Source organism: Euleptes europaea, chromosome 9 (genome assembly GCF_029931775.1).
Source record: "Euleptes europaea isolate rEulEur1 chromosome 9, rEulEur1.hap1, whole genome shotgun sequence".
NCBI classification, from domain to species: domain Eukaryota; kingdom Metazoa; phylum Chordata; class Lepidosauria; order Squamata; family Sphaerodactylidae; genus Euleptes; species Euleptes europaea.
In genome coordinates this window covers 34,837,399-34,852,078 of record NC_079320.1, presented here as the reverse complement: position 1 = coordinate 34,852,078, position 14,680 = coordinate 34,837,399, and the positions used below count along the sequence as shown (strand labels likewise).

Here is a 14,680-nt window from a genome sequence, read left to right as displayed (position 1 = left end):
GCATCATTTGGACAATAGGCCAAACTACAGCTAATGCTAAACAGGAAACAAAAGGAAAACAAGCATGATGGGAGAAAGATGAAGGCTTCAAGAGCCTGTAGGTCATTTCTCAACCATGGTCTGAAGGGTTGTCTGAACTGAGCCCTTGTTGTGTTTAGCATTTATCAACCTCTGTTCCAATGGCAAATGGGAATGAATACTATGAGGCTGGTTCACATATAACATGATTTCATGGGAATTGCTGCGAATCATATCTGTTATTTGCAAGTTTACACATTCCATTTCTCAACCCCTGAGAAACTCAGGAGTACATGTACTGAAGAAAAAATGTAGTGTTAACTACCTCGACTTTATCATTGACCATTCAGTGACTTGCATAGCAAGATGGAATATCAGCAATCCGGTTCTTCTCAGCTGAAACCCCCTGGAAGACTTGAGTCAAATTGCAAGGTTTCATAAACATACTTCTCATTAGGGAAAGGGTTAGAAAGAAAATAGTGTAGACTGAATGATAATGTTATAATGGATTGGGAGGAGAGATATTCATAACTTTTCAATAATCTGTACCTTAAACTTTCACGTGACTGGGTTACGTCTGATTTTATAGCTGAGTTGTGTCCTAAAGCTTAAAGCAGCCTAAGTCTACCTGTTGTTATACTGTGTATTATAAATGCACTCCCTTGGGTGCAGAAAATAGAATCTTAAGGATCTGTTCATCTTATTGCTGATGGCTTATTCTCTCTAGTTATTGCAATGTTTTTGAAATTATGTAATCCGAACACAAGTGCCTTCTTGTTCAAATCTAATTTGTATCCATGAAATCATGTCGTTAAACTGGCTTAAATGTAAAGCGCTACCACATCTTATTGCCTTTCCATTTTTTTTTCAAAAATATATATATATTTATTACATCCTTCTCTTTTATTTAAAGTAACCCTTATGTGCCAGAAACTTGCATATCCAACACATACCATTAGTGCACATTGGGAAAGGCTACTGACCAGCGCCTTTAGAAATTTGGGCATGTTTTCATGACAAAATTTCAACCCGTTAACCTGTTATGGCTTTTCCCAAGGAAACATGGAAACTGTAGTTTGGGGGAGTTGAAGATAACTGATTCTTTGCTAAAGACCTTGTCACTCATTACAGAACTACAATTCCCATGATTCCTGAGTGGAGAAGGGAACGGAACCACAACAGCAAAACTTATTTATATTTGCGGTACAGACACACCCTCAGTCTTTCCCACTTGAATTGTTGTCGTATTCCAGCTGGGAAGGTACCTGGATGGGCAGGTGAGGACAGCAGACTAAAAACCTGCCTTCCTTTTCAGAATAAGATAAAGTATTTTAAAGACATTTTTGCTCACCCAGTTACGGGAGCCGAGTTATTTTCATCCACTCTCAGTCTGGGTCCCTTCTAAGTAGCACTACCTGCTGCCGTTTTTTCGCTAGGGACAGCTTTGATCTGTCCCTTTAGTTTTTCCTCTAGTAGTCACGGTAAGCTTTTTCTTACCTATTTGACGGGCTTCGTATTAAAAAAGATTTTCAGCTGCCCACATCTCGAGTCCTAAAGCAACGACAACAAAACGGCAGCCTGCTAGGACTCAGTCCTAGCACAACTTGACAAAAGTGACAATTTAGCATGGGTTAAGCAGTGCATGGTGGTATTAACCACCTCATTTCATTCATCATACATCTGATTTACCAACCGCTTGTGCTTTTCAGGGACAGTGAGGAAAAACCTCAGTGCTATCCACCTCAACTATTCCCCACTCAAAATCAACCGCCTTGCTATTAAGTAATTTTTTAAAAGCATTCAGCCCTATTGATCTAACAAGAGTAGCAAGGTCATTTTTCTGATGATTTCTGCAGGATAGTTGGAAATAAAGGAGGCTCACATCACACAAAAATGAGGACAGGCAGGGGGCCCAACTCCTAGTGTCAAGTACATGTAAACATGTTTCTACTGCGGGGGGGGGGGAGAGAAACTGGTTTACAGTTTGATCTTGTAGCCACATCTGAAAGAACCCTCCTCTTTGTCACACCAATAAATAATGCAGAGTGGATTTTTTCCCCCAGGCTGGGAACATCACCGACTTCCAGTGCTACTACAATGTTTCACTCTCCAGTCAGGAGGCGAGGATGCTTCTCCTAATAATGTCTGTCCTCCGAGCAATAGTGCTGTTTGAACCAAGCCTCGGCTGCCGGCATTTGTTCTCAGCCACCTCAGTTTCTGAATCGCTCATTTCAGCATCAGGGGTATACCCGTCGTTCTCGCTGTCCACCTTTAGGTTGTTTTTTGCCCTGTCCTTCGGCGAAATGCGACCCAAGCCCGAGTAATGGTAGTTAGAGATTTGTCGGCATGGGTCCTCCTGCCCTTCCCCCTGCTGTTGCCTCTCCCCTTTCTTTGGAATTCGGAATCCTCCCCAGTTTTTCACAGGGCTTCTTGGTGTCGTAGGCACTTTCACTGGAGTTGGGTGACAGTTTATTTTGCAAAAGGATCCATTGTATTTAGGCACCGTATCCCTCCTGGTTCCAGGCGCTGACCTCCCACTCGGGTGGTTCACTGCCTTTTTATTTTCCAGTTGCCTCTGAGTGAGTTCGTTAGACCTCAGCGGTTTGGGGATGTGTTTGGAAGGTTTTTCCTTCAGTCCTCCCTTCGTCAGGTCACAATGGGAATGATTGTCTCTTCTCTTCCTGTGGTCTGCCGTGACAACCCCATTCTTCTGTTGTGCTGATCCAATTTGTGCTTCTGCAAAGGTCTTTTCAAAGCTGAAAAAGCTAGCTGGAGTCTCAAGGCCTTCCCTTTGGCTGGGCTGCTTGAGCAAAGGTTTGTCATTGTGCCTCATTCGTTCTCTCTTCTGCGTCTTTTTCAATGAATGACTCAAAGACATGCCCATTTGCTTCCGAAAGAAAGCTGAATGCCACTTCAAATCCTCTATCTTAGGTGCATCTGGTCCCGAAGGTGAACTGTTGAAGAGCACCATATTTTCCATAGTAGAAAAGGAGGAGGGCATACCTGGAAAGACATAAAAATCATTTCATGGTTACCAAAAAGCTGACTGCATCCAACTTTTAAGTTTCACATCTTAAACCGCCTTTTATAAAACTATGGGTTATATGAAGAGTCCCTACCATGGTGCCCCGGAGCTTTCCTGGCGCCTGCAAAGTGTTTTCAGAAACTGGGCAGGGCCAAATATACAGTGATGGCAAAACTATCTAACTTGATGAATGGCAGAACGATGGAAGAATTTCCGAAGAAATAGGTGTTTTATTTTGATTACTTAAAGTAGAAACTATAACTTAGTAAAGAAGGGTGGGGGCATATTAATAAATAAAAGAATATCAATATTAAGGCGGTAGATCTCTTGTGCATATGAAGTTTAGAAGAGCAGATGAAGAATAAAAGTATAGAATGGGAAATATGAATTGTATTAAGTATCAAGTATTGCTTCGATAGCCTGAAAAGTAGTGGAAACATGGATAAGGGATTCAGACAGATGGATTATATAAATGTCCACTACGACACAAATGATCAATTCAAAACGAACTCCCTGAAAGATTGTTTACACTGTATGTATGTGAACGATTGAGAATATTTGTTCGTTTGAAAATTTCCCCAAATTTTTTTAAAAGAAACTGGGCGGGGCCAGGTGGGGTTTCTGTCTAGCAAAGATTCTGATTGGCTGTGCAATGTTTTTTAAAGTTGCTTTGGCAGCAACTGCCCAACAGCACCAGGCTCTCCAATGTGTGACTGAAGGTAAGCTGTGGCAGCCATTTTGTGGCTGCACCCACCACACTATGCCTTTGTACAGACATCACTCTGTGTTGGAATATTTGGATATAATTAACACTCTCACTGAACATTGCTAGAATCCAGCAGACACATTTTAACAGTACTGGAGTGGGCAGAAATCTACTTATACTTAATCAATCGGAGAAAAAAAAATCCAGGGAAGGGTATGGTCCACGTTGCTTGAATGTAACCGATTTAAATCAAACTAGCATCTATGTGTGCATACTTAGGACTGTAGCCTGTTAGCACTCACCTCTCGCAGTAATTTCAGTGGGACAAAAGCCTATGCAAGACCTGTGTGTGTGTGTTAAGTGCCGTCAAGTCGCTTCCGACTCATGGTGACCCTATGAATGAAAGTCCTCCAAAATGTCCTATCTTTGACAGCCTTGCTCAGATCTTGCAAACTGAAGGCTGTGGCTTCCTTTATTGAGTCAGTCCATCTCTTGTTGGGTCTTCCTCTTTTCCTGCTGCCCTCAACTTTTCCTAGCATGACCTGCAAGACCTACCCAATAATTATTTTAAAATCCTGCTGATTTCTGCTGGACAGAGTGAAACATGTGCTTAACTATTCTGCAGAAGTCTATGGGATTTATAGTGCTCATCAAGTCCATGCTAAGTTTCAGTGAAATAAATGGAGACATCTTTATGGGGCAATTATTATTAGTGTATACATGTTAGAAACACAAACTGAATCCTTCAGGTCCATGAATTCCCTTTGCTAAATATATAAATTTCAGAACTCAAAAAAAAAACAACGGTGGGGGGGGGGGGACAAAATCCTGCACTTCATATAGCCCTACTCCACATTCCCCCATCTTCTGAAGTTAGGTGTGTCCATAAGCTGGTGGGAGGGAGACTTCCTCTTTTATGGAGCTTCAGTTTGTGGAATGCTACAGGGAGGGGGCCATGGCTCAGCAGCAGAGCATCTGCTTGGCATGCAGAAGGTCCCAGGTTCAATCCCCGGCATCTCCAGTTAAAGGGACTAGGCAAGGAGGTGATGTGAAAGACCCCTGCCTGGGACTCTGGAGAGCCGCTGCAGGTCTGAGTAGACAATACTGACTTTGATGGATCAAGAGTCTGATTCAGTAAAAGGCAGCTTCATGAGTTATTGTGTTCACTACCTGTTCCTCTGTGCTTCGGTAATATTTTTATTTAGCACTGATTATCTGATGCTGCAAACTCTTGATTTTTTAAACTCTTTTGCTGCTTTTAGTGCTTTTGTTCATTATATAGTTTAAACTTTTTTAAACTGCAGGCTTTTAATTTTTTATGTAAGCCACCTTGGGAGCCAAGTACAGCTGACTGTGTGGGATGAATGATTGATTAAATAAATAAATGTGTTCCGTTTCCTGCTTAAGCAAACAAATACAGCTGTAGACTGCAGATCCTGTTCTTTTCTCTTTGCTTTTTTTAAACCAAAACACATTTAACTCTTATGCCCTGAGCATATCTAAACTTAGCAGACTGCAACTTGCACAGAATCAACTTTAACTAGATGGAAAGAAACACACGCAGTTAAGTCAGCATAATTCTAACATAACCGTACACAACCTGTGACCCCAGCTGAACAATCCCATCAGCTATGTGTTATGGCCTTAACAGACTTCCAGTTTCTTTTGCCTACTTTGGGGCATGCTAACTACTTAGCAGGTGGAAGGCTGATGGGTCACGGCTTGTACAAGTTTGTGCTAACAAGCTAAGAAAGTGAAACACTGAACTGACAGCCTTATCCTAGGACTCTCTACACAACATAGAATTTAGGTTGATAGGTTGACTAGGCACTTCATGGCTCAGTGGAGGTCAGATTGTTTTGCACGAAAAGCAGGAAGACAAGCAGCCATGCCAGTACAGCTTCACCCATGAAGGGATGTTTCAGTAGCACCTCTGTTAACGACACCAGCTCCAGTATTTTATTATTTGGGCTTAAAGGCTGCCAAATCCAGGCAGATGATTAATGATTGAAACATGAAGGTCATTCAGCTGTAGCATTTTTCTGCTGAACGGGTGCTAGTGTCTCTGAAGAATGTACAGTTACAACTTGGCTCGCTATTTCTTCAGGGTTTATGCTTCTAAAGCACTTTCCGACTGGCGAGCCACATTAAAGAAAGGTCGTCGTTCCACTTAGTTGCTGATAGTCTCTGAAGTACTTGGCTTGTCAGCGCAAGACACTCAGTGTAAAGAATGTGATAAAAAGGCAGACTTTTCTAGTTCAATTCATTTGTAATGTAATAGACCCATGAAGCTCAGTTCTCCTACAGCCTTTTCCCCCCCTTGGGTGTTTGATGCATTTTTGGTTATGGCTGAAGAGTCAGGGTGTCAGCCATTTGTAAGAGGCTTTGAGGAGGCCAGTAAGCAAGGTATATGGTTTATGCCACTTAATTTTATGAAAAGGAACAAATCCTATCCAAAATGAACACTACTAGAAAAAAAAAGTGGTACACCTTGCTTTGTGATCCAGATCACAAATGAGGGAATATTATCCATGTGCAAACAAACATTAAACCAACTCTATTATTTTCTTTTTGTCCAATAGGACTGAATTATTCAATTTTGAAAATGGAGATCATTTGGTTTTAGGAATTATGCCTTCCCTGAGGATGCAGCAATCGACTCTTCAGGGCTCTAGTTTATAGATTTCTTTCCCTATTATTGTATTGCCATCATGAGAAAATCCACCTTATGCCCAAAACCACACAAGAATGGCAGTTTTAAAAATAAGTCAACTGAACAATCATTGTCTAAGCTGATCTGCGGGTACAAATATACTTCGAATTACCTTATCCTAATTGCCACTCAACCTGCAAGTGGAAATGTTGTACTGATATAATAAAAACATTTTTTTCAATATTTAATGATTTGGGACCTTTAAAAAAATTGCCCATGTACTTTGGCACATAAGCACTTGAATTTCTGAACAGGGAGAGGACACCACTTTCAGTTAATTCAGCTACAGGGCCAGCTTGAGCAAACATTGCAGTTAAGGTGTTTGATTTCAAAAGGTCAGAACTTTGCAACACTGGAAAAGTTTCTAAGAAAGGGCTAGCTGGACAAATAGTGCAATCCTGTGCACACTTTGTTTCAGCCTGAGCCCATTAAAATCAATAGGCTTAGAATGGAGTGACCCTGCACTGGATTGCACTGTAATGAATGCAGCCGTCTGCCTGCATTCAACAGGACATGGGTTATCAGCAATTTCATATCAAACATGTCAGAAACACCTGATGCTGCTGCCGACCATACTGTCTTTTAGCGCCAGAACATTTCTTTTTCTCCAGGGCTTACAACAAAGGGGCTTTTATCTTTTCAACTGTTCTACGATCTGCTTCTGGTCAGAGGCCTGTTCTGTGGATATTTTTAGGTTCATCAGCAGTTATTTTATGCTGCGTTTCTAAGCCCTCGGCTTTAGTGACTTGTTTTATTTTTATGTTGATAATCTGTAACGTTTTTATGGTACAGGTGTTTTTTTTTAGCCACCTCAAGCAGGACAATGGAGGGGTGCCATAAAAATTTCATAAATAAATACAAAATGTAAAAAAGTTCCAGGCTCTACTAAGTAGGATGTGAGTCAAAAACAGAGAACTATAAAGAATGGGAAAGGGATAAGATCTAAGGTAACGTAAGTAATAGAGGTAAAAAAATAATGGAGAAAAATAAACAGTGGAAACTGACAGGTAGAATTCAGTCCGGTGCAGAGAATAAACAGCACCAGATTTTACAGTGATATAAATAAAAGTCTACAAGAACTACAGAGGGGCAAACATATGCTCAGTATCAGAGATAGAAAGAAGCCTGTGGGTATCACACAAATATTTATTATTTTGCTTCAAGTGTTTAATAAAAAAAGTAAAGTTAAGGGTGTCGAGTCAACAGGCTAAGTTTTCAGAAATGAATGCATCTGAGCTGGAGGAGGTTAAAGCTTAATGTGTTCATGTTTTGTGCAAGGAAGTGATAATCCCCAGTCAAAAATATTTGAAGACATGACAAGCAGCAAATTATACAATAGGTCTACTTGTGATGGTTTTTAATGAATACCTACTATGACCATCCTCAGGAACTCAAATTCAGGAAAGAATCAGAACTTTTCAAATACTGAATTTCTTCCCCCAGCCCACAGGTGGAAAGTGTTGTATGGTAGAACAAGGAAATGTGGGGCAATTACATTTATTACAGTGCAATGTTAAATTACAGAATTCGGTTTAATTCCAGACCCCATCTGCCTACACAGTTTTTCATGTTGTACTGGACACAAAAAGGAATCAAACAGAACTCACCTGAAACTCTTTCACGTTCCATAAGATTTGTGTAGAGATTGAAAATCTGTTCCTGGACTTTGCAAACAGATCTTTTAATTTTTTCCCGTCGGGTCACCATGTATGTAAGATTTCGTACCTAAAAATACACACAGAGAGAGAGAGAGAATGTGCACCGTGACTTTTTGTGGGCATAGGAACTTTCACACACTCACAGACCTCTTCCCGTGTGGATTTTCCTATTCGCTTTAAGAAAGAAGCTCTGCTTGAACAGGGGAATGTATTTGCAGAGATGGCCATTACAATGAAGTAACTTGAGAGGCCTGCTCACATAGACGAAGTCTGGCTCTAGAGAACACGTGTAGGCTCACGATCTTATGCTTGCAATTGCTTACCCATTCACACCTTGCAATGAATGACTACCTTACAGGCAGTTCTTGGGAGAGCAAGAAATGTGAGTTGTCTCTTCTCATAATCTCTCCACTTTCTAATACACACCTTGCAATTAAACAAAGTGGCAGAAAGGGGCAACACTGGAGGTATACAGTGAGGGAAAAATGTATTTGATCCCCTGCTAAATGTGCCCGTTTGCCCTCTGACAAAGAAATGACCAGTCCATAATTTTAATGGTAGGTTTATTGTAGCTGTGAGACAGAATAACAACAGGAAAAACCCCAGAAAGACAAAAGTCAGAGATTGATGTGCATTATAATGAGTGAAATAAATATTTGATCCCCTATCAACCAGCCAGATTAGGGTTAGGGTTAGGGTTCTGCTGTCGACAGAAGCAATCAATCCATCAGATTCCAAACTAGCCACCATGACCAAGACCAAAGAGCTGTCCAAGGATGTCAGGGACAAGATTGTAGACCTGCACAAGGCTGGACTGGGCTACAAGACTATTGCCAAGCAGCTTGGTGAGAAGGTGACAACCCTAACCCTAACTGTCAACCTCCCTCGGTCTGGGACTCCATGCAAGATCTCATCTCGTGGAGTTGCAATGATCATGAGAACGGTGATGAAGCAGCCCAGAACTACACGGGGGGAACTTGTCAATGATCTCAGGGCAGCTGGGACCCTAGTCACCATGAAAACAGTTGGTAACACACTACGCCGTGAAGGACTGAGATCTTGCAGAGCCCGCAAGGTCCCCTTGCTCAAGACAGCACATGTACAGGCCCGTCTGCAGTTTGCCAATGCACATCTGAATGACCCAGAGGAGAACTGGGTGAAAGTGTTGTGGTCAGATGAGACCAAAATCGAGCTCTTTGGCATCAACTCAACTCGCCGTGTTTGGAGGAGGAGGAATGCTGCCTACGACCCCAAGAACACCATCCCCACCGTCAAACATGGAGGGGGACATCGTATGCTTTGGGGGTGTTTTTCTGCTAAGGGGACAGGACACCTTCACCGCATCGAAGGGAAGATGGACGGGACCATGTATCAAATCTTGGGTGAGCACCTCCTTCCCTCAGCCAAGGCATTGAAAATGGGTCGAGGATGGGTATTCCAGCATGACAATGACCCAAAACACACGGCCAAGGCAACAAAGGAGTGGCTCAAGAAGAAGCACATTAAGGTCCTGGAGTGGCCTAGCCAGTCTCCAGACCTTAATCCCATCGAAAATCTGTGGAGGGAGCTGAAGGTTCAAGTAGCTACACATCAGCCTCGAAATCTTACTGACTTGGAGAGGATCTGCAAAGAGGAGTGGGACAAAATACCTCCTGAGATGTGTGCAAACCTGGTGGCCCCCTACAAGAAACGTCTGACCTCTGTAATTGCCAACAAGGGTTTTGCCACCAAGTACTAAGTCATCTTTTGCAAAGGGATCAAATATTTATTTCACTCATTATAATGCACATCAATCTCTGACTTTTGTCTTCTGGGTTTCTGGGGTTTTTCCTGTTGTTATTCTCTCTCTCACAGCTACAATAGACCTACCATTAAAATTATGGACTGGTCATTTCTTCGTCAGAGGGAAAACGGGCAAATTCAGCAGGGGATCAAATACTTTTTCCCCTCACTGTATGTACAATCCAGAAGAGTTCTATCAGCTAACTCCTCTTCCCAAAGCACTTGGAAGAAACAGAGTCAAGAAGCCAATACTCTGTATCTCATCAGTTGCCCAGAATCAATAAGTTATCCATTAACCTGATTTTAGGTACTCTGGAACCAAAGCATTTATAGACAACAGAGTTGTGGCCTTGGTTTGGTAACCAAAGCAACGTCTTCCTTTCCACAGCTGCTTACCCTTTCCAAATCCTGCCGAAGATGGGTGAAAAGCTGTAGTCTCCTGAACAGAACATCCTGTTCCCGTTTGGCCAGATTGTCCTCCTCATCTTTCTTTGGGGTGATCAAAGGTTTGTTGAAGTTAGATTTCCTCTTCAGCTTCCAGTACTGATACAGGAATTCTACAGAGTCTTCTGGAAGCTGCAGGGCTTTGGCCACTTCTGAAGCATTGACAAAGGCATAGAACTCATCCTCCAGTTGTTGAAGCTTCTGCTTGCGAACGCTCACTCTGTGGGCTTCCTCCTGGTTTTGATCCATGTTGTCAAATGGCTCAAGGTGAGCAGGAGGGGAATTGTCCTGGTCTCCGTTCTCATTCTCCTGGCTGATGAATTCACTTAGGTTTTCCTCATCTGGCTTCTTAGTGGAGCTATGCTTTGGGCAGTACGACTTGAACTTAACTTCATCATTGTCAGCCAGAATGGTTTTCATTTCTAAGCCACGGTCAAATGCACAAGTGACGTGGAAAGCTGTGCGGCAATTTTTCACCGAACACTGGGGGGGGGGGGGGAGAGATAAATTACAAACCTTAAATATGTAAACTTAAACCTTCAATAGTTTATAACAGTGGTCGGCAAACCGCGGCTCATGAGCCGCATGTGGCTCTTTGGCCCCTTGAGTGCGGGCTCCCGAGCCACTCCGCTCCTGCCCAGGCGCAGGGCAGCTTCTCGCCTCTCCGCCTGGCTGGGTGCCTCTCGCCACGCCTGGGCTCCTCCCACCGCTGGGACTCACCCGCACCCGGGCTGCACGTGGTGGGAGGCTCTGGAGCCCTCTCGCCCGCTCCCCGGGCGTTCCAGCGGAGTGTGGGGCCGACGGAAGGCCGCGGCGCTCACCCATCGACTGTGGGTGCCCCTCCATGTAACAAAAAGCTACTTGACTTTGGATTCCATGCCACGGTCATCTTCATAAAAGGTTTCATGGGCAGAAAAAGAAATCTGGTGAATAAGGAAAGGGTTTCCTCTCACTTACTGAAATGATAGGAATAGTCCCTAAACTGAAACACCAGCTTTTCTCCTTCAATTGCTACTAAAGTAGCTGTGTGGAATTCCACAATTCCCTAACCTACGAAAAAATAGACATTTGCAACTCAAGTAGCCTCCTGTAGCAGCTAAATGGGGCAGCGCTCAGCTCCCATTTTTCTAAGTAGAAGGTGTGCTGCTTTCACTGTTCATTACAGGGGAGGAGGATCCTTACACAGAGAAGAAAGGGAATGAATTGCCCACTAGGTTGTGATAAATCCTTTGCAGCACTGTGCAGGTTAGGGATGCTGCACCATCAAACTTCCTGATTTTTAAACCATTACTGTAAATCTGTTAATTATAATGATAAACGCTTTTATATATTGAAAGCTGCAATGAGCAGCTTTCCTCAGTGGAACAAGCTTCATCGGGAGGTGGTAAGCTCTCCTTCCCTGGAGGTTTTTAAGAAGAGGCTAGAAGGCCATTTGTCAGCAATGCTGATTCTATAACCTTAGGCAGATCATGAGAGGGAGGGCACCTTGGCCATCTTCTGGGCATGAAGTATGGGTCACTGGAGGTGTGGGGGGGAAGGCAGTTGTGAGTTTCCTGCATTGTGCAGGGGGTTGGACTAGATGACCCTGGTGATCCCTTCCAATTCTATGTTTCTATGAGGTGGTCTTTTCACAGCTCCAGAAGGAACAGGAGAATTTATCTTAAGTCTACAATTAGCTTTGTAAATGAACAGAAAAGGAATCCGTAAGTTTCCTATATTAGGCACAAGACAATGGAGATGGCACCCCTGTACAATGGAAGGTTCCTAACAAGTCCCAAGACTCGGATATTTTGATTGCTGACGGCCTTACTGATCAGGAGGCAAGCTTTAACTGAGTACAGAAATCCATGTCATAACATGCGGTACAATGTTATTAAATACATTTGACTGTATCACATGTTCCTTTTCCTCTTTTGAGGTATAATAAACCATACATTCTTCACCGGCTGTGGGATTTGAATGTGCCAATCTGCACCCATGTAATCTGATTACACAAGATCATTTCAACAGCAAAACAGCTCTAGTTGATCTTGGTCTGACACAGAATTATAAACACCCTGAGAGATTGTTTTTTTTAATGACACGAAAACCCACTGGTATAATCTAGGAAACAACAGAACTCCTTGATGAAATGCTACTTGATCAGCGGATGCACCAAATAATGCACACAAGGAATAGTATCATCCCGTTCTCTGCCTGTGCTTTCACTTCCCACGAGGAAAAGACAGCAGAGGATCATGTTGGAACTAATCCAATGGGGCACGAAAAATGCCAGAGAACTGGGACCAAGACCTCCAGTGTGTTTTTAAACAGCTTGCTGTTGTCTGAAGGGACAGCGGCACTCTTTTCATCTGTTTGCATTCAGATTATCAACTTGGAGAAAGCAAGAATGAGCAACACCCACAGATGTCTGCACTTGGAACGAAGCTGTTACGCAGTAGTTCCAAGCAACTGTCAGAAGGGCAATATCAGTGCGGTTATCTCACCAGTTACATAAGCGTGGACTCGAGGGAGTCCAGAGAGGTCTGTAAGGGCTTGTGCTATTTATTTATTAATGCACGGGGCCCCAATTCGATTCCTGTGATTCGTATTCGGCACTTTTCCCTTACACTTCCCTGGGAGGGGGAGCAGTAAACAAAGCCTCTGGCAAAGCACTTGCAAAGCTGCAGGGATTCCCTGCTGAATCCCTGGCCTATCAATGATTCAGAGTAAGCAGAGAAGCGAAAAGGAGGGGGGACAGCACCATCCTAAGGATCTAAACACACGGCAATTGACTACAGCGTGGCCTCACCTTCAAGCAAAGTGCAGCTTTCACTGGAGCCAAAGACAAGGCCCAGAATGCACTCCTATCTCCCCCAAAATACGTGAGGGGCAACGGCGTAAGTCTGCATTTCCCCCCTCCACCATGTAAGCAACGGCTTCTTTCATATTAATACGACTAATAAAAAGAATACAGCGATGATTGCCCACCGTTCAGGTGGCAGCGCTTTCATGCTTATGCATAAAATATTTATTAGTGTTCTAAAAGCCAAGCATGGCAAAGCAGTTTCTCTACATTAGTAGCTGTTTTATGCACAGACATGAAAGAGTCGCTACCTGAACGAGGGAGATAACATCACAGAATTCTGATTTCTTTATGCTATAAACCCATCATAACCTAAAGATGCCAGGAAAGCTAATCAGAAAATAGAGAGGGGTTGATATAACTCACAAAACTATATAATCACACCAAATATGCACCAGTCACTGCCGCTCTCTCTGGCAGTCTCAGCTTTTGGAGCACAGCAAAGACATCACCAGCCACAGAAAATCATCCTTCGGGTTTCCACCAGCACCCTCTTTAAGTATTTGTTTCAATTTGTCACTTGCTGTCTTAGTATTAGTTTATTATTTACAGCTTTTGCCAAAACATAGTATACCAGTAGTATTAATTAATAATACACGCAATTATACCTGTCTACCCGTTCACAGTAACTTTGACTTTACTAATTTGATACAATATGCAAAAAGAGATCTTTAGGGATATTTAAATTGCCAAGATCATGCAAGGCTTGAAATCAAGGCCCTTCTTCTACTTCTCTGTTCCTTGCAGAGAAACAAGATAGATGCCAGCTTGCACCAGCTGCATTTTAACAGGAAAGGGGTTTTGGCAAATAAAGAGGCAGGGAATGAGCCAAGGCCATGATAAAAAGTAAGAAGACACACAGATAGAAATTAACTGGGATATGGCACTACCTCTCTAAAGGAGATACTAAGGACTTTGGAGGAGCTGTGGCTCAGTGGTAGCCTCTGCTTTGCATGGAGAAGGTCCCAGGTTCAATCCCTGGCATCTCCAATTAAAGGGACTAGACAAGTAGGTGATGGGAAAGACCTCGGCCTGAGACCCTGGAGAGCTGCTGCCAGTCTGAGTCAACAATACTGATGGACCAAGGGTCGGATTCGGTATAAGGCAGCTTCATGTGACCTAACTACGTGGTCCCCCTCACCACAGGTGCATTCTGGGGCCCGTCAACTAGATATATGTGGGGTGTTCCGTGCTCAGAATCTAATTCCCAAATGCGTGCGGGCACAATTTGGATTAGAACCACAGTGCATGGGTAGAGGGGTTTTAAGCATTTCCCCCTTATACCATTTTTCTGAGCTCAAAGTTACCGCTCCGCCTCAGCTCTGGCAATCCACTGCCTGCCCCACCAGAGGAACTTACTTGTAAACAAGGCCAGCGTCACCATATGCTGAGGTGGGGCAGTAACTTGCACGTACTGATGGGCTAACACCAAAGTTTCTTTGCACCTGGGAATTAAGTTGCAGGCACAGAAGTCCCAGAGCATATTTGG

General features: G+C 43.2%; 1 protein-coding gene across 2 annotated transcripts in view; it reads right to left on the bottom strand.

The window, feature by feature from the left end:
- Positions 1–2,080: 2,080 nt before the first annotated feature.
- JADE1 (jade family PHD finger 1) overlaps positions 2,081–14,680 on the bottom strand; it is a 55,078-nt gene continuing 42,478 nt past the window's right edge. For both annotated transcript variants that reach the window (XM_056855481.1, XM_056855482.1), the window contains 3 exons: positions 10,299–10,829; positions 8,070–8,187; positions 2,081–3,021 (listed from right to left, as the gene is read on the bottom strand). In XM_056855481.1, the coding sequence (XP_056711459.1) occupies positions 2,132–3,021; positions 8,070–8,187; positions 10,299–10,829 (1,539 nt within the window). In that variant the 3' untranslated portion in view covers positions 2,081–2,131. The remainder of the gene's footprint in view (positions 3,022–8,069; positions 8,188–10,298; positions 10,830–14,680) is intronic.